The sequence below is a fragment of the Hyla sarda genome, chromosome 3 (genome assembly GCF_029499605.1).
Source record: "Hyla sarda isolate aHylSar1 chromosome 3, aHylSar1.hap1, whole genome shotgun sequence".
Lineage (NCBI taxonomy): Eukaryota > Metazoa > Chordata > Amphibia > Anura > Hylidae > Hyla > Hyla sarda.
Window position 1 is genome coordinate 72959157 of NC_079191.1, and position 21114 is coordinate 72980270.

At 40.3% G+C, this 21114-nt stretch overlaps 1 protein-coding gene across 3 annotated transcripts in view; it reads right to left on the bottom strand.

The window, feature by feature from the left end:
* Nucleotides 1–12195: 12195 nt before the first annotated feature.
* The window catches only part of ATAD2B (ATPase family AAA domain containing 2B), a 173961-nt gene continuing 165042 nt past the window's right edge, over nt 12196–21114 (bottom strand). For 2 of the 3 annotated variants that reach the window (XM_056564326.1, XM_056564325.1), the window contains exons 27-28: nt 18442–18570; nt 12196–17139 (exon numbers count right to left, since the gene is read on the bottom strand). In XM_056564326.1, the coding sequence (XP_056420301.1) occupies nt 17098–17139; nt 18442–18570 (171 nt within the window). In that variant the 3' untranslated portion in view covers nt 12196–17097. The remainder of the gene's footprint in view (nt 17140–18441; nt 18571–21114) is intronic. The other variant, XM_056564327.1, reaches the window with a different exon arrangement.

Here is a 21114-nt window from a genome sequence, read left to right on the forward strand (position 1 = left end):
GTGGAACCATATTAAAGACTTTGGAAAAATCCAGACATCCGACATCCAGCGATTTCCCCTGGTCCACTCTGGAGCTCACCTCGTCAGAAAAGCTGATCAGATTAGTTTGACAGGACCGATCCCTCATAAAGCCATGCTAATATGGAGTCACACATTTATTTTTATCAAGATACCCCAAAATAGCATCTCTAAGAAAACCCTCAAACAATTTACATACAACGGTTAAACTAACAGGCGTATAATTCCCGGAGTCACCTTTTGACCCCTTTTTAAATATTGGCACCACATTTGCTATGTGCCAGTCCTCAGCAACCTTCCCTGTCACTATAGAGTCCTTGAATTTTAAAAATAGGGGGTCTGTATTACATTACTTAACTCCTTTAGAACTCGGGGGTGAATGACATCTGGACCAGGTGATTTGTCTATTTTGATTTTTTGTAGGCGGCACTGTACTTCTTCCTGGGTTAGACAGGTGACCTGTACAGGGGAGTTTACATTATCGCACTGTATTTAACCTGGCATTTCATTTTCCTCAGTGAATACAGTGGAGAAGAATTTGTTTAATATATTTGCTTTTTCCTCGTTTATAATTTCTTCCTCATCATTTTTAACCCCTTAAGGACCGGGCGTTTTTCCGTTTTTGCTCTTTCGTTTTTTCCTCCTTACCTTTAAAAAATCATCTCTTTAAATTTTCACCTAAAAATCTGTATTATGGCTTATTTTTTGCGCCACCAATTCTACTTTGTATCAGATATCAGTCATTTTACCCAAAAATCTACGGCAAAACGGGAAAAAAAATCATTGTGCGACAAAATTGAAAAAATACAGCCATTTTGTAACTTTTGGGGGCTTCTGTTTCTACGTAGTACATTTTTCGGTTAAAATGGCACCTTATCTTTATTCTCTAGGTCCATACGGTTAAAATGATACCCTACTTGTATAGGTTTGATTTTGTATTACTTCAGAAACAAATCATAACTACATGCAGGAAAATGTATACGTTTAAAATTGTCATCTTCTGACCCCTATAACTTTTATTTTTCCTTGTTCAGGGGGCTATGAGGGTTCATTTTTTGTGCCGTGATCTGAAGTTTTTGTCGGTACCATTTTTGCATTGATCTGACTTTTTGATCGCTTTTTATTCATCTTTTCATGATATAAAAAGTGACCAAAAATACACTATTTTGAACTTTGGAATTTTTTTGCGCGTACGCCATTGACCGTGCGGTTTAATTAGCAGTATATTTTTTTAATTCGGACATTTCCACACGCGGCGATACCACATATGTTTATTTTTGTTTTTATTTACACTGTTTTTTTTTATTATTGGAAATGCCGGGTGATTCAAACTTTTATTAGGGGAAGGCATAATTCAAAGGGTTAATGATTTTTTTTTTTACACTTTTCTTTTGCAATATTAAAGCTCCCATAGGGGGCTATAACACTGCATTTACTGATCTTCAACAGTGTTCAATGCATCTCCATAGATATGCAATGATCAGTGTTTTCGGCGATTGATTGCTCAAGCCTGGATCTCAGGCTTGAAGCATTCAATCGGCGATTGGACTGCAGGAAGGAAGGTAAGAGACCTCCTCCTGTAGTACAGCTGTTCGGGATGCCGCGATTATACCGCGGCGATCCCGAACAGCTCCCTGAGCTAGCCGGGCACTTTTACTTTTAGCCGCGTGGCTCAGCTTTGAGCGCGCGGCTAAAGGGTTAATAGCGCGCAGCACCGCGATCAGTGTCGCACACTATTAGAGGCGGGTCCCGGCTTCACTATGACGCCGGGCCCGCCATGATATGATGTGGGGTCACCATGGGACCCCGCGTTATATCACAGGAGCGGGACCAAGGACGTACTCATACATCCTTGGTCCTTAAGGGGTTAAAAGGGCCTACACTTTCATTTTTGACCTTTTTGCCATTTATATAGTTGAACATTTTGGGGTTAGTTTTACTCTCTTTGGCAATGAGTGTCTCTATTTTTGCGGCTTTTATCTGTTTTTCACATAATTACAATTTTTCTCTATAGCTTTTTTTTTTTTTTTTTTTTTTAATGCTTCTTCACTGCCGTCCTGTTTTAGTAGTATAAATGCTTTATTTTGTCATTTATTGCCCCCTTAACATATTTATTCATCCATATTGGTTTGCTTTTATTCCTGACCCTTTTATTTCCATAAGGTATATACCTCTTACAGTGCGAATTTAAAATATTCTTAAAAGTCTCCCATTTAGTGTCAGTATTCTTGTTTTTGAGGACATTATCCCATTTTATATTGTTAAGGGCTTCTCTGAGTTCATTGAACTTTGCCTTCCCAAAGTTCATTGTTTTTGTGGCCCCTCACTTATTGCAGAACAAGTTATAATGTATTATATTATGATCACTATTTCCTAGGTGTCCTACTTGCACATTAGTTACTCTGTCAGGTCTGTTGGTTAATATTAAGTCTAGTAGAGCGCCCCCTCTGGTCGGGCTCTGCACCATTTGGGACAGATAATTGTCTTTAGCTATAGTCAGAAACCTGTTTCCTTTATGAGATTCACAGGACTCAGTCTCCCAGTTTATATCAGGATAGTTAAAGTCCTCCATTATTACCACCTCATTCTGATTTGTTTATTTGCCTCAGTAATTGCTCTTCTGCCTCTTCCATTATGTTTGGTGGCTTATAGCAAAACCCTTATCAGAATTTTTTTTTTTATCGCCATATATATTTCTACCCATATGACTCCACAATATTGATTAGATGATCCTAATAGCCAGAATGGATTATAAGCTCACTGAAGGATCGAGTAACATACCACCCACTGAAGACTATGACGGAGGAGAGAGGAAGAGTGGCTGAAGAAACCTAAAAGCAAACAGATCGACTTCAGATAATGTATAGAAGCCTATAATAACTATTGGATTTTAACCCAGGGCTTAATTCACATCTTAAACTGCTTAGTATTGCTCTATAATGCCCTCCACACTGTGCTGCTGCTTCTGAGGGGGTGCTATAAAGACAAAGGAGCAACATCTTAAGGCCAGGCCCCAACCACTAGCTCAGATACAACTGAAAATTATAGATGAAGTCATCAGAAGAGAAGTCTGCCACAGGGAGGGCCCACACTGCTCTCTCTCACCACACTAAGCTGAGCTCTCTCTTGTATGTACTGTGATGTCGCATGGGTGGCATTTAGCTTCTTATGTTTGTAGGCTGCATGTTGCTGTATGTCTGAGGCCTTCAAGTAATATTCCACCTGTTGGAAGAGGACCCCGTGCAGAGCAAGGAAAACTGGGGTGTGGGGTGGTGCGTGTGTGAAGTGTTAGTATTTTATTTTTGTTAAGGTAAAGGGGCACTGTTAATAGGGAAAGGAGGATCATGTACTGTGAGTGGGGGGCTCAAAGGGAACAAATAGGGCTAAACACTCTCTTTCTACTTGTATATAGGGAAAGATCAATCAAGGCAGGCAGGACAGGGAGAAGCCACTGGAGACGGATCTGACTTGGAGCCCTGTACTCTGGACAAGGTTACAAGTAGAATTCCCCTGAAACACTGCAGCCTACAATTCGGGCAGCATGAAAGGTTCCCTTTTAATGTATATGTGTGTGTGTGTGTATGTATGTGTATATATAGATATATAGATATATAGAGAGAGAGAGAGATTTTTTTTTAAACAAATAAACCCTAAAAACAAATAAAAGATTAAATGAAATAGACAAAATAAAAATATTTATTTAGAAAACCAAACTGTAAAAAATTGTTATATAAATATACTGCATATAATCAGCCTAGAATCCTAATAAAATAAAGTCTACCTTTAAGAAACGTGATCCTTTGTAACCACAGCTCGACAATCTTGAGTACCTCGGTGTAGAAATTGAGTGACAGTCCAGGCACTAGAATAAAAGAACAACGCAGCAGCAAAAAGCTATTGCCGAGGGCAATGGACGAGTCAGGGTAAAAGTGACATCTAATATTTGTCCTGCCATGATTTACAATCTTCATTCTTATTCTATTAGCATAAAAACCTCTGAGGAAATTGGAGCTCTTTTGCTGGGTAGGGTTGAAATTAGCTGGAGTTTAAATAGATTGAATGGCTCTATACAGCAGCTATAAATCGCCTTTGCTGACTAGTTATACAGTTAGAATCTGAAAGGGGAAGAAAGTGAAATATTGCGAATAGAACACCTTAATGTATTCCCTGAAGACTCAATGATTAGGATTTAAGTAAAAGAAATATACATATATTAAGAGTAGTATTCCATTCCTGGTGTTGAGTGTATGATAAAGGAGTATTCCAGTGTTTGGGTGAGAACCTTGTAAGAAAGGCTGCAGGGAGAGTGGAGGGGGAAGAATAGCTGGAGACCCAGGATCAAACAGAGACTACAGAGTGTAGAGGAACTCATAACAGGCTTGACTTATAGTGCTCTATAATGCCATCCATGCTGCTGCTGCTTTTGAGGGTGTGCCATAAAGACGTAAAGGACAGAACTACATTTATCCTACTAAACATCCTAAACATGCACCCCTGCTTTGTGTGTCACGCTGCTGCTCTTTATGTGTTCCTTTCTTAACATAGTGTCATGCTAGAATAAGTAGATCCCCTTAACAGCACCAAGACATAGGAGAGAATTTATCATTGTTCCTTATATGTAGAGGTCTCTCAGCATTTGTTTTTCTTGTGTTGAGGGACATTTATTAACCCCTTAACGACCACAAGCGTATATTTACACTCGTGGCCAGCTTCCGTTATGTGAAGCGCACTCAGGAGCTGAGCGTGCTTCATACCCGGCAGGTCCCGGTTACTATCAGCCGATCGGGCTAATGTCTGGTATTAACTCTTTAGACTTTGATCGTGGCGTCTAAAATGGGAGAAAAGCGTTGCCTGTTAGCTCAGTGGGCTGTTGGGGACCGCCGCGGTGAAATTGCGGCTTCCCGAACAGCTGAGAGAACAACAGGAGGCTTCTTACCTTGTCTCCCACCATCCAATCGCCGCTCTGCTGCTCCACGCTTGAGATCCAGCCTGGAGCTGCAGAGCACCGATAACACTGATCAATGCAATGCTATAATATAGCATTGATCAGTGTCTGCAATCAAGGTATTGCATGTTATAGTACCCTATGGGGGGCTATAACATTGCAAAAAAAAAAGTGTAAAAAAAATAGTTAAAGGAGAACTCCGGTATGGGTGGGAAAAAACAACTTATCCCCTATCCTCAGCATAGGGGATAAGTGTTAGATCGCGGGGGGTCCGACAACTGGGGCCCTCCGCGATCTCCTGTACGGGGACCCGGCTCGCTCCTGCTCAATGCAGGAGCCGAGCATTTTCGACCACAGCCGAAGCTGCGGCCGACACGCCCCCTCCATTCACTTCTATGGCAGGGCCGGAGATTGCCGAAGGCAGCACTCCAACCCTGCCATAGAAGTGTATAGAGGGGGTGTGTCGGCCGCAGCTTCGGCTGTGGTCGAAAATGCTCGGCTCCTGCATTGAGCAGGAGCGAGCCGGGTCCCCGTACAGGAGATCGCAGGAGGCCCCAGTTGTCGGACCCCCTGCGATCTAACACTTATCCCCTATGCTTAGGATAGGGGATAAGTTGTTTTTTCCCACCCATACCGGAGTTCTCCTTTAAGAAATGTGATTTAACCCCTTCCCTAATAAAAGTTCCCCCCCTTTTCCCATAAAGAAAAAAAGAAATGTCAATAAAAATAAGTGCTATAGCCGCGTGTGTAGGTGTCTGAACTATAAAAATATAATGTTAATTAAACTGCACGGTCAATGGCGTACACGTAAAAGAATTAAATAGTCCAAAATTGCATATTTTTGGTCACTTTGTATACCCTAAAAAGAAAAAATGTATAAAAAGGATCAAAAAGTTCCATCAAAACCAAAATGGTACCGATAAAAATGAGCCCTCATATATTCCCGTATACGGAAAAATAAAAAAGTTATAGGGGTCAGACGATGACAATTTTACACATACTAATTTTGGTGCATGTAGTTATAATTTTTTTTAAGTAGTAAAATAAAATCAAACCTTGCAGAAGGTCTGGGATTTTGTAGGATTACAGTAACCAATTATGTTAAACAGGTGAAAATTATCTTTTTTTTATAGACTAGTGCAAAGCCCAATTCCTTTTGCTGTTACAGGCGCATAAAATTGTCGCCCAATCATGATTACTTACCTTCTAAATCGGAAACCAGTAGAACCCAGTAACACCCATCTACTGTTTGGATAACTCTGGACAGAAATGGTCTTTATAGAAGGCAAAACCCCAAAAGGCATACCCAGATTATAGGCAAAGGCCAAGTGCTCCAGTAAGCATGATGGTGGTGGCAGATGGTGCTCTGGAAAGGGTCAAAATGTGAAATATCTGGTTGTCACACAAGTTAGTCTGTCGACCGAAGGGTTGTAAAGTGGTATGATAACGAGTGGCTGCAGGCAAGAGAGAAGCATGGTGGGGTCCCTTACAAGTTTTGGGCCGCATTTCAGCAAATTGAGTTAGGGATTTACTCAGGTTTAACCCATTAAGGACAGGTTATTTTATAATTTTCTTCATTTTTGCACTTTAGTTTTTTTTTTTCCACCTCAACTTCTAAAAATCATAACACTTTCAATTTTCCACCTACAGACCCACACGAGGGATTGTTTTTTGTGCCACCAATTGTACTTTTTAATTACATCAATCAATTCACCACAAAATCTACTGCAAAATAAAAGAACATTTGACACATTATCTTTATTCTGTAGGTCCATACGATTACAATGATTGTTTTACTTCTTTTAAAGTGTGCCTGTCATCAACAAAAATGTTTTATATAATGTATATGTATATTTGTAATATACATTGATTAAAAAATATGTATATTTTAGTCCCTGCAGCTATTGCATGTGTCTCCATAAGGAGTCCAAATACAGGAAGTGAGGGTGGACAAGCAGGGCTCTGTACACTGAGGACAAGCAGGGCTCTGTGCACTGAGGACAAGCAGGGCTCTGTACACTGAGGACAAGCAAGACTCCATACACTGAGGACAAGCAGGGTTCTGTGCACTGAGGACAAGCAAGACTCCATACACTGAGGACAAGAAGGGGTCTGTGCAGTGAGCCTCTGTGACACGCTCCCGGCTCACACATCACAATGACTGACAAGCCAGGAGTCTGCACAGAGCCCTGCTTGTCCTGCTCTCATTTCCTGTATTTGGACTGCTCATAGAGACACACGGGCAATAGCTGCAGGGATAGCACTTTTTTTATCCAAAAATACACTTTTTTTAACCAATGTATATTGCAAATATACATATATTGGTTATATCTACATTATATAAAACCTTTTTGTTGACGACCGGTACATTTAAAAAAAAATCTAACTAGGTGTGAAAATTAGCATGTTTAAAAATGTCCTTTCTGACCCCTATAACTTTTTTATTTTTCTGTATACGAGGATATATGAGGGCTCAGTCTTTGTTTTGATTGGAATTTTGGATTGCTTTTACACATTTTTTTTAGGTTATACAAAGTGACCAAAAATACCCAACTATGGACCTTGGTATATTTTCACGTATACTCCATTGACCATGCAGTTTAGTGAACGTTATATTTTTTATAGTTTGGACATTTATGTACACGGTGATGCCACGATTATTTTATTTATTTTTTTTTATGGGAAAAGGGGAGTGTGATTCAAACTTATTAGAAAAGGGGTTAAATCACATTTATTAATTTTTATTTATTTTTTAACACCTTTTTAGTCCCCATAGGGAACTATTACATGCAATGTTTAGATTGCATACACTGTTCAATGCTATGCCATAGCTGTGCCGTGTATATAAAGCACAAGTCGTTAAGAGGTTAATAATGCCCTCAATGTTGAGAAATACAGACATATCCATCATGCAATACCATCAGGGAAGCCTCTGATTGGTCCTAGAGTTATTCTGCAGCCAATACAATAACCCTAAACATACAGCCAATGATTAATATTAAAGTGTTACTTATATAAACACTTGAGATGTTGTCCTAACGTGTCAAAGGTTTAGATCCCACCGGGTCTCAGTTCTGAGCTGACAGAGACCTGCTAAGCCAGCAATCTGATCAGACCCATTATAGTCTATGGAGTGTGGAATGAGTTGGATCTGGCAGCCAGCCAGGGAGTGAAGTGTGCTCCCACGTGCTTCAGCCAGCTATAACTCAGGACAAAGACCCACTTCGATATAATCAATTCAAGGACTCCTTGTCAAAAGTTTATACCTCACCATATGTATTAGTGGAAGAAAATAAATACATTCATCTTATAATGGTGGTTACTCCTTAAGCAGTCTTAACCTCACATTGTTCTAGTGAAATCCACAAGTCGTAAAATAACACATAATCCCCATCTCATCTTTATTCAAGTATGTCACAGCAGTTATATTACAAATTACAGTAAGTTCTTTCAAAAAATCATCAAGTTCCAAAAAAAATTTATTTCATTTTTAAATAACTTACTTTAAAAACTAATAGAAAATAAAGTTGGAAAAACCAAACCGGAAAAAGAAAAACAAAAAGAAAATTACATCAAATTTAAATACAGTTTTGGATAAAAACCCTACAGAATCCAGAAAATATGCCTTGGTTAATGAGAACTATATGCACGTTAATAATAAAAAATAACAATGGCAAAAAAGTACAGGGAAAGTCCCAACAAATTCAAGCATATGTTGTGATCACAATAAAAAGGATGTTAAGCTCCTGAGCCAAGCTTCCAACAGACAAGCTATTGCAAACATAGTAAAAACACATAAAACAGTAACATGAGGGTAACCTAGAAAAACACATTGGCAATATAAGAGAAAAAACTAAACAAAAAACACAAAATCAAGTAACCAGAGGGTTTAGATGGCATTCAAGCATAAAAGGAGGACACCACTGTATATACATCTTGGTATGTAGTAAGTAGACTGCAATTTCATGGGAATAATAATATCATAAATTCATAGCAAATAACTGTAAAGAGAACAATGTAATGTAACCGATAGCAACATATTCACCTCACTGTCAATCCAGGGAAAGTAGGCCCGTGTTGGTTTAGCTCAGGCAACTTATGACCTGTAAGACTGTGACCGCAAACCAGTTATCCATTCTGAGCAAAGAAAGAAGCCATGTATAGGCAGGTTCACCATACCAATGGTAAAGTGGATTGGGCCAACTTGAGTTGGACCCTGAAGCAGCCAAAGAGGATACATCTGCATTAGAAATACTGGAACAGAGAGTAAAATACAGTCTACTAGCATTAGTCAGGTGATAGCACCAATCAGAACATTCTAGCAAGGCTTCTTGACAATAAGATCTCAGCACGATATGACCTTTGGGTTAAATCCATGGTAAAATGTATATATTTTTAAGTATATCCATTTCACAATGAAAGAAAGGATAAGCCTCAGGACAATGGGATAACAAGCAGAATGGGTGGGGATCCAACTGATCGGACCCCCACCAATCTAGGGAACGGAGGTGAAACGTCACCTGGAATGAATGTTGTGCACTGCACATGCACGGCCAGAGCTCCATTCATCCTCTATAGGGCTGGTCGAAAAGAGCAGAGCTCTGCAAGGTTTGGCGGGCCCACAGAGAATAAATGACCAGGCATCACGCATTCCAGAGGAACTCTGGATTGGCGGATGCCTCAGTGATTGGACCCCCACCAATTAGCTTGTTATGCTCTTGTAGATAGAAGGCATGACACAGTAATTAAAATAACTCTGCGAACACTAGGCCCAAAAGTATCAATCTTGCCTGGAGTGTTTAGTATGGTGCCCTTAAGAACTAGACATAAGCCAATGGGAATGCCTTTGACTAAACCTTAAGACAATTGCTGATTCTAAAGGAGAATTAGTCAACAAGGAAAAGCCTCCAACTGATGAAGACATAACTTCTATGAGAAATCAATGAGAAGTAGGTAGTACTAGGAGTGAATGTAGTTAACCCTTTAGCATACATTACTTGAAGCACCAGATCAACACCCACCTTTGTCACATAATGGTGCCGAGCATGTTTATGCCATAATATGTAAAAACTCAGGCGATTCTAACCGGTTCGGTACCCTGCACTTCTGCTTGATTATACTGTAAAATAACCCTGGCAGCACGGCAGTGATAATAGTCCTCTCCTGTGACAGCCTACTCTACTGAACGCTGAAATGAAAACTGGCAGACATTCTACTATTGATGCTGGCCACCAGGTTTGTGGAGATCATCTTTTGAAAACTTTTTTACAGAATATAAAATGTTCAAAAAGTTTGCAAATACTTTGCTTTCATAGCAAACCATGTGCTCTTCACCAGTCACCACCAAAACAATATCAGATATACCACTACTGGTTGCCACTTGGCACATCTGTCAGATTCCAAGGGCACTCCATTAAATGGGTACCCCACTGCCCCAGCGTTCAGAACATTTTGTTCCGAACGCTGGATGCGGGATGCAGGGGTCGGGACGTCACGGTCACACCTTCTCAATGCAAGTCTATGGGATAGACTTAATTGATGGGAAAAGGTGTGACGTCACGACCCTGCAGCCCGCACCCAGCGTTTGGAACAAAATGTTCTGAATGCTGGGGCAGTGGGGTACCCCTTTAAGAGACCCTTTTGCAACAGACTAATACACTATGTGTAGAATAACTACATACTCAAACACACCTCAGCAGCCAGTATACAGACTCTGACCCAGCAGGAGATGCTCGTATACGTGACGCCAGGTACGGACAACATAACTCAAGATAAAAAGATTCCAATGTGAACCAAGCATGACAACCTATTAAAACTCAAGGTCAGTAGGGGGCAGGCAAAGCAAAGTATTTGTAAACTTGGTGTAAATTATCATTGAACAAAGAAATGTCAAAGCCACATAGATTTTGCCAACATACAAAGTGTAAAGGAACTTGCATGCTACATGAAAAAAATAAAAAAATAAAAGTTATTTATGCTGGATATCTCCGAGCATTCAACACAGCTGTATAGAATTCTGTGAAAACTTAGCAAAAGGTCGATACCACTGTAATTCAAAGTACAGTATTTCTACTGCATTTTCAGAATTAAGCTGTGAAGAAAAGCTGGCTTGACTCTGCCATCTTAGCCTCCATTCCCATGGTGCTTTGTGAGGGATGAGGTCATTGATTCGATAATCTTGCTGGTTGCACAGAGTAACCGTGCTCTCGCAGTAGGGGGTGACAGAGCTCTTGTAAAGTAACTAATCGCTATGGATTTTAGTGTCTTGGAAAAAGTTATGCTTGACTGAGCACTTCTGCTGAGAAAGAGACTTGGAGCTGTTCTCATTTCGTTACGGCATCAGGAACCTACTTCCTGCTACCTGGGAAGGCGAATTTTAAGATTGGTTTTTAGAGAGAGACGCACAGTAGGAAACATTTCGCAAGCCAACGCTATATTTTTTTTCCACTTTTTTTTTGTAAATTCAAACTTTTCCGGTGCATAAAATTCATAAAAAGTAAGGGATAGTACTATAAAGTCAATGACAGAAATACAAAATAAACCTCTTATATACAGACACATTTAACAACTTACAAACTGTGGCCTGCTTACAAAGAGATAGGAGAAACTAAGACCCTCAATACCATCAATATCATAGGCAAAAAAAATCACAACGATCTGCAGCTATAAAAGTTCAGTCCACATACAAACATTTTGCGGAGCTTAGCACGAGGGATGTGTAGAATATATGTAGAATATATGCAGAATTACCAACATGTCACAAAAAATGGTTATTCCATAAGAAATGAGCCAATGTTACCTTGCATTATAAAAAAAGAAAAAATGGCTACTTTGTGTGTTGGTGATCATCACACTTTACCCAACACTGCGCAAATGTGCTATACAAGTATTTTTCAGCATTTTTTTTTTTTATCAAAATTTTTTTTTTATATATATAGTGTAACAGAACATTTTTAGTAGAGCTCACTTTGTTTAAATATGGCTACATTCACATCAGATAGCGGCCTATGTTCAGAGGATACTTTGGCATACCGATTAAACACTATACCAATGTATACATTGGTGTATCTATAAACAGACTACCTGAACATCAGCTACCAGCGACTACATTTAAAGGAGAACTCTGGTGGAAAAAAATGTTTTCAAGTCAACTGGTGCCAGAAAGTTCAACAGATTCTTAAATTACTTCTATTTAAAAATCTTAACCCTTCCAGTACTTATCAGCTGCGGTATACTACAGAGAAATTTGTGAAGTTCTTTCCAGTCTGACCACACTGCTCTCTGCTGACACCTCTGTCTGTGTCAGGAACTGTCCAGAGCAGGAGAGGTATTCTATGTGTCTATAATCTGGACAGTTCATGACATGGACAGAGGTGTCAGCAAAGAGCACTGTGGTCAGACTGGAAAGAACTGCACATTTTTCTTTGTAGTATAAAGCAGCTGATAAGTACTGGAATGATTAAGATTTATTAATAGAAGTCATTTACAAATCTGTTTAACTTTCTGGCACCAGTTAAGTGGAAAACAAATATTTTCAAATCCTTTCCACCTGAGTTCCCTTTATTCTATTCCCAGGTATTTTTTTTCTTTTTCTGAGGCAATTTTGACTGTGACAAAAAAAAAACAGAAACAAAACAAAACTGTATATACTTAGAAAAGGGACTAAACATAATCACTATGAGTACATGGAAGTCATTGGACATGTCATGAGTACACCACAGTATGTGTAAGCATACTATTCTATGTCAGCATACTATTCTATTGCCTCCAAACTTGTCTGATTTGAATGTAGCCTTACATCAGTGTTTTCTATCCACCGTGCCTTCAGCTGTTGCAAAACTACAACTTCCAGCATGACCGACAGCCAAAGACTGTCCAGTCAAGCTGGGAGTTGTAGTTTTACAATAGCTGGAGGCACCCTGGAGGGAAACACTGCCTTACAGTTTGATCACAGTCAGTATAAAAATGTAAGAAAAAAATATTGAATGTTTATCATACAAACACAATCACCATAGAAAGGTTGTACCTTTTTGACTGAAATACTGTAGCAACTAAATTAACAAATTACAAAAAAAAAAAAAAATTTTACAAACCACTGGTAAAAAAAAAACAAAAAAAACTGATGACACAATAGGAGGTAACGTCTCATGGCAGGAGCAGACTCTGTTTTTCACGTCTATTAGTTATTTTCTATCAATCAGGCTTATTTTAGAACGAATTCATAAAAGGTTGGAGGTATTAAAGAAACTCCTATACATAAACTGAGCAGGTAAATGCTTTGAACCTTGTTAATTCCTGGAGCTTAAAACAAAAAAGGAGGCGTTCGATACAGGACTCTACTCAACGTTAGCAAAAGTATAGGGGGAAATTTATCAAAACTTGTGCAGAGGAAAAGTTGTCCAGTTGCCCATAGCAACCAATCAGATCGCTTCTTCCATTTTTCACAGGTCTTTCTAAAGCAGCGATCTGATTGGTTGATATGGGCAAGTTTTCCTGTGCACAGGTTTTGATTAATCTCCCCCATAGTATACATATTTTGATGATGATAATACTAAATAAAATGTTAGACGTCCAGTGGGGAGTGTCACTGAAAGACAGGACCACCCACTGGACTCCTAAGCATGGAAAGATCAAGTTCAATCAATTCTACTGAATAATTTCCCATAAAGATATATATCTATCTGCTCAACGCTTCCTGGTCTATATTGTGATGCTGATAGATAGCGCCTGTGCCATCTTGAACAGCCTCCTTTTATAAGACGGCAGCTGTGTATAAGTGGCAACTAGCTTGTCTCTTGTTGTATTACACATGCAGTTTTGTTGCATTGTCTAAAAATATATTTTACTGCAATTAAAAAAAAAAAAAAATCTGGACTTTTCTAGAACAACTGATGGATTTGAAACTTAAAATAATAGCAGCAGTCCACAAGATTGTATACAAATTCATGTAGATTTAGGTCTAATTACCCAACAGCACAGATCACTATCATGCTTTCAGGTAGGGTCTCTTTACCCATGGTTGGCCCGAGACTTGTGTCCACACTTTGAATGTAAGCAGCCTTAGTAAGCATTACTAATAGGATTTTATTACAAAGAAGAAGAAGAAGAAAAAAGGAATCCAATCTCATATTATAGCTTCTACTCTTAAGGGGGCTATTCAGTCTGATAACATTTCTAATTGCATATTCATAGTAAATTGGTGGGGTCCGACTCCCTGCCCCGATTTGTTTAAAGGGGTTGCGGCACCCATATGAGCACTGTGGCATCTTCAACGTTTACCAGAACCTCTTCTATCATGGGTTAAAGCCTTTGTGACATGCCTAGAAAGTAGCCCTAAGAGGCCGACCTGCAAAAAATCCCAAAAGCTCATATCCAGATTGTCACCAGTGCTAGATAAGACTGGGGTAGCAACTTTTTATTTGCTCAATGTTTATAAATATTCTGCTGCTTAAAGATACTTTCAAAAAGAAAAAGAAAACATTTGAATTCTGCTTTACTGTAAACTTTAATCTCTTCTACTGCCAAAAGTTTTTAAGCCCAATTTCAAATGGTGAACTCGTTGTACAAGCCATAGCTGGGGGCATTTGTTTTTGGGTAAGATGAAACATCTCTGTACAGAATGTAACACTGCTACAAGAAAGTAAATAACTTGATACAAGAAAAAAAAAAAAAAAAAAGTAGTAACTTGTTCTCATGGGTTTAATACTGGACTGGAAATAGGATTTGATTGCAAGAAGAAACCTAAAATATTCCCTTCTGTTTATTCTTAAGTGGGCAGTATATTCACCTTACTAATCTACTGGGACTCCTGTGCCAAAGCCCATCGGTGTCTGATCTACAAAACCCTAAATTCTCTGTCTGTTCTCCAGCAATAATGCGCCCATTACAGCATGTTATTGGCTGCAGTGGTCACATGTTGACATGGAGGCAGCAAGATTAGTAAGGAGTACATTTTGTGGCATTACTGCAATGTGTGAACATATCTCATAGTGACCCTGTTAAATAAAAAAACCTTGTCTAAAGTTTTGATTGGCCAGCGTCTCAGTGCTGAGACCCCCACTGATCATTTTAACAAGCGAGAAGATGCACTCTCACAGTATGGAATGTTCACCTAGAGGAATTCCGTACAGACAGTGCACAGCAGGCGCTAACTGATTCAGTTGGCGTAGGACCACTCGGATATGTGCCATCAGCATTGACGGCAATGCATATCAGAGAAGATTACGCCAAAAGAAAAAATGAATGTGTTTATTCTCTCGGCAGAGTCCAGAACTTGAATTTCAGTGACAGAAAAGTGCATTCAGCCAAATGAACAAACATGAGCTTTCTTTTGGCGGAGTCCGGTATTTGAATTTCTGCCGCAGAAATTCAGCAATATGTACAGTGCAGCAGAATTTGATTGAAAATAATGGGAATGCTGCAGCACCGGAATGGAATATGCAATGTAATTTTTTTTCACTTAGAAATTTCGTAGTGTGATTTACTCCCCGGCCTGCTCCGATTCCCCTTCCAGTTGCACTAGATAGGCTCCATCATAAGTTTATGGAACCAGTCGGAGATTGCAACGAGCAGGGGAGTGAAGCACATAAAAGCTCTTCACTCCACTTGTTCTAATGATCTAATGAGACCCTGACAAACCAAAACTTTTGACGTGTTTTTGACAAATAAACCTTGTACAATAAATTCAAACATAACTGTGACAAATAGCACCTATTCAACACACCATAGAGCAAAACCAGTGTTTGCCAGTTCCAACAAAAGATTAAATACCACAAAAATATAAAATAGATATATAAAGGGTCTTTTGGGCTACAGATCTTTTGTCCAAATTCCCTATCCCCGCCCCCCTTCTCCACCTTCCTATCAACAGGCATATTTGTTCTATGGGACAGCCAATCACCTCCAGCACCAGGTATCTGAGAGGGGAAACAGGACAGGAAAAATACAACAACTTGTCCTGCCTATTGTTTCCTTTCCAAAAACCACTGAGGAAAGGTCTGGCAGCTCCACAGACATTGAGACTTAACATTAGATGTGATGCCTGAGGTCAATAGTGAGGAGTCATCTTCACATTGTATAGCAGAGGAAAGCAACCCACTAAAGAGCGGTCTAAAATATTCCTGTTAAGCAAAAAATATTCGGACTGTAACATTAACCTCATCCCTAATACAGAAAATAAACCTCCAAAAACAAAATGAATTGTGTATAGAGAGAAGTATCCAAGAAAACTGACAATGTTGATACGTGTGAATGAGGTATTAACACTTAAAAAGTACTCAACAAAAAATAATCAAATAAAAATACTAACTGGCTTGTAGCTCATTGATATGTTCATATAACCAATATGGAGGCAGACTGATTTGCCTACTTGAACGTGGATAAACAAACCACATGTTTTTATTTTAATTTTTTTTCTCCGAATGCTCCAATCCCTATGAAAGATGCACCAAAATGAATTGAATATCCTAATATAGTGTTAAAAAGAAGGCACAGAGCGGGGCGAGCTTCGAGTAAGAGAATAGGCTGCCACTAACCAGTTCCCACACTGCTTCTGAGAGAGAATCATGAGAAGAGACAACACCACCAATGGTGTAGGGGAGTGATAAACATAAAAACAAGACAAAAGAGAGAAAAATAAATAAATGCAAGTTCCAGGCTCCGGTATGATCTGTACGATTCAATTTTTTTTTTTTTTTAGTTTTTTTTTTTCCAGTCCCATCGCATGGATTTGATCCCCTCCTCTTCTAAGATGAGAAGAAGGTAGTTGGTGCAGATGGCTTTCTAGCATCAGAGTTTAGACAGTAGGTTGGACTTGTCATCCATCCACCATTAGCACCTCAAATCTTCAAGCTGTGGTGTATTTTTGTTTTTGTGTTTTTTATTTTCTTTTTCTCTTTTTATCCACTTGTGAGGTGAAGTTCTGTTTGGTTCTAGTAGGCTGGTTGGCATCAGGTACCTGAGACAATAGCACCAATCTCATTGAACAGCAGATGGTGAGGTTGAATACTGGAGAGCGAGGCTCAGAGCAGAACTTGGTGCCACTAGGAATAAATTAAAATTAAAAACAAAATCGCTCGGAGGACTGCGCTCTCTCGAGAGGAGTCACAGAAAACATGTTGCTGTTTTGGCAACTTTTACAGGAATGTATGAAACTTGTCAACTGTCCGTTCCATCTCCTGCAAGAAGAATAATAATAATATTAATTAATATTTCATCTCAAGAGTACCTTTATGCCTAATGGATGCCACTAATGTCTATTCTGGGAGGGCCATACCCAGAAAGAGAAAAGAACAAACAGGAGCAGAAAAAGTTACTTCCACCCTCTTATCTTGGAACTATACCCTGCAAGATGAGAGGTGGCAGTCACAATCGTTGCTGCCATGTCAATACCTACAACATTATACAGCTGGGTAAGTCTTTCTTGTTTACATAGCTGGTCCCTAGGTATGTTTTTACCACCCACCCATGTGTGCATAAGAAGCATGACAGCATTCAAGATTTACTTGCCATTGACTTATGTGGTCAGCTAGAATTTTCTTCTCCACAAACAGCTTTAAAGTAAACCAGTTAAGTTTGCAGGATATGAAAAAACGTATCTAATATTCAACAATCTATGTACTGCAGCTCAGCCGCATTTAGATGAAAGGGAATGAGCTACAAATCCAGATGCAAAGCACAATAGAGCGTGATCTGAACAGGCTGCGTTACTCCATCAAGATCCACCACCAATTTGTTTTCTTCAGCAGATAAAATTCTAGTGGTAGGACATCAACCAATCATAATGTACATTGTTAGCACATCCCAGATTAAAGACCCACCTAACACTAGGCAGGCTATGCAGTATTTGCCCAGCTTCTTCTATAGTGCTTACCTGGACAGACATGATAAGGGGACACTGTATGAGATAGGAATTTCATTTTAAAGTCTTTTAGGAATGTATAAAGTAACTGTAATGAAGGTCAGTGTTAATGTTGAGACCCCCACCAATCAGGAGAACGAATAGGGAAAAGCATGTAGCATTGCTGTTCAGTTCCCGTCTCGTGGCGTTCTTTGCCTAGCTGTAGACAGCTATAGTTTGCTAAGAGCCGGAAAGTAAACAGAGATGCAAAACACTTTTCTTGGCTTGCTCTCCTGATCGGTGGAGGTCTCAGCCCTGAGACCCCCACTAATCAAAACATTTGACCTGTCAAAAGTTTTTCTAAGTGACAATGACACTTTAGAGGGTACCTATCTATATAAAAAACATCTGACACACCATAGTATCAGGTACCCCACCGATTGCTGAAACAGAAGGGCAGCAGCACATTTAAGCAGAGCGGTGACAAAGAAACAGAGTGGCCCAAGCTGGTAATGCATTCTAAGAATCCATACACCACTTGCGCAGCTCTTCAAGCAGAGCAGAAAGTTAATGAAAAAGCCAATCCCTCAGCAGAGTGCTTCTGCCCTTCATTTTAGAGTGCTTTTTAACAGTCATTTACCTCTATTAAACTTGTTTTATCATAGTCCATTCTGTGTGTGTAGATGCACTGGCTGATCGCAGAGTACCACCGTTCTAGTTCATCCACTGTTAAATTGTTGCTCTTTTTCACCACGCTGCTAAGCAAACTCTGTAAGAAAATTAAAACACAGGCCAGGTAAGACAAAACTCTGCTTTATGGCATAACTTCATGTAATTTAATTTTTACAATTATTATTATTATAATTTTTTTGTGCAAAAAGTGGAAACCTGCACCCCTATCAATCCTAAATATTTAAAAAGAAATGTTTTTGCCCTTATGCATTCACTATCACTAGTCCTACAGCGCCATTTGCTTTATTCCAGCACATCTGTGTCCACACATTTCATTACTGTAAATTTGTCAAGTGTTCACCAGTATAACTCACTGTGAAAATCACCTTGCTTAATGTGATTGGGTCAGCCGACTTCCTGTAAACCACAGAATGACATCCTAGCTCTACAATCTCTATACTGCAGCTACCTATATGGGATCAGGAGATAAAGATATAGATCATGGCAAACAAGGTGCTATTTTACCCCAAATGTGCAAATCATTGTAATGTGTCATTTCTACCACAGTTTGGGAAAATCGCAGCAGAAACCACCAAACTGCAGTAAAAAAAAAGTGTGGAAAAGGCAGTAAAAATTCAATGAGCAAACACATCCTAAAGACTTCAGATCTTTATAAAACACCTCAATTGTCATTATAGGCCTATTGACTTTCACCTCTTGGCAATATTTCTCTAAACATTGCACTCTGAATATGAAAACTATTTCAGTGATGATGCCTGCCACATCAGCTAACACAGGTAAGCACATGTACATTATGCTGCACTATATAAGCAAACAAAAAGTAGATATTTTTATGCTTACCGTAAAATCTCTTTCTCGGAGGATCCATTGGGGGACACAGAGCCCATGGGTATATCTTACTGACACTAGGCAACAAAAAGAAAGTCGGCTCCTCCTGGCAGGATATACCCCGCCTACTGACCCTGAGTTAATCAGTTTAGACCCAAAGCAGTAGGAGAAGACCGACAGAGAAACGAGCCATTATCCGAGGGAACCAGACAAAAAAGAACCGAAAACCACCCCCGGACAGAAAACCGGACCATAGAAACAAATACAAATGGGTGGGTGCTGTCCCCCCCCCCCCCCCCCCAATGGATCCTCCGAGAGAGAGAGATTTTACAGTAAGCATAAAAGAAAATCTACTTTTCTCGGTTAGCTCATTTGGGGGGCACAGAGACCATGGGACGTACAAAAGCAGTCCCCAAGGTGTGAAAAATACCCAAGCCAGAATCAGGCAGAAGACTGAGCCACTGCCAACTGCAACACCTTGCAGCACAAACCGGCATCCGCGGACGCAAAAGTGTGCACCTGGTAGAATTTGTGAAAGTGTGCAAGGACGACCAGGTAGCCGCCTTACAGCCCTGTAAGGCCGAAGCCCTATTGAGTAACGCCCAAGAAGTCCCAACGGAACATGTGGAATGCGCCATGACTCGAAAAGGTGGGACCTTCCCAGTAGAACAATAAGATTCTGAGATGAGAGAAAGGATCCACCGAGGAATGGTCGCATTGGAAGCCCCTTGCGACGACCCTCCGGAATCACAAAGAAGGAGTCACTCTGCTGGAAGGTGGAGGTAATAGAAAGATAGATCCGGACAGCTCTAACAACATCCAGACAATGGAGGGAACGCTCCTTAGAACTGGATGGGGGCGGACAAGGAGGCGGCTGAAAAACAACCTTGTCCTGATGGAGGACCAAGAAAGTAGAACGACGAGAGAGCCACCAACTCAGAGACCTTCCTAATGGAGGACATCGCAATGAGGAAGGCGACCTTCCAGAGAAGCGTCCCGTAGAGGTTCGAATGGAGCTTCCCGCAAGGCGCCAAGCTCCAGGTTCAAGTCCCAAGGAGGAATAGGCGACCTGTAAGACGGGGCCACATTGCCACACCTTGCAGAAAGGAGCGGACGTGAGAATTGGAAGCCAACGGCCGCTGAGATAGAATGGAAAGAGCCAAAACTTGACCCTTAAATGAACTGAGCGCCAAGCGCTGATCCAGACCAGATTGCAAGAAGGAAAGGTGGCGTGGATAAAAAAAAATAAATAAATAAAACTGGAGACAGACTGTGCCTTGCACCACCTGAAATAGGGATGCCAACTGCAACGGTAAATCCTGGCAGAAGGCGGTTTAGGAGCACAAAACATAGTGCAAATCACTCTGGTAGAAAAGCTCTCAAAACCGCGGCTTCAACTACCACGCCGTCAAATGTAGCGATAGTAAATTGGGGTGGCAGAGAGGACCCTGGGAGAGCAGATTGGGACGAGCTGGAAGACGCAGGGGTATGTCGGTGATCAGCCGAATTACGTCAGCGCACCACACGCGCCTGGGCCATCCAGAGGAGCGACTGAGAAAGTCCGCTTGCCAATCTTCTACTCTCAGTATGTGGATTGCAGAGATGGAGGGAACTAGAGTCTCGGCCCAGAGCAGAATCCTGGAGACCTCCACCATCGCTGAGCTACTGCGCGTGCCGTCCTGGCGATTGATTTACGCCACCGCCGTGGCATTGTCCATCTGGACACGAACAGGACAACTCTGCAGAAGCAACCCCAATGAGGAGACAAAGAAAAATGGCACGGAGCTCCAGA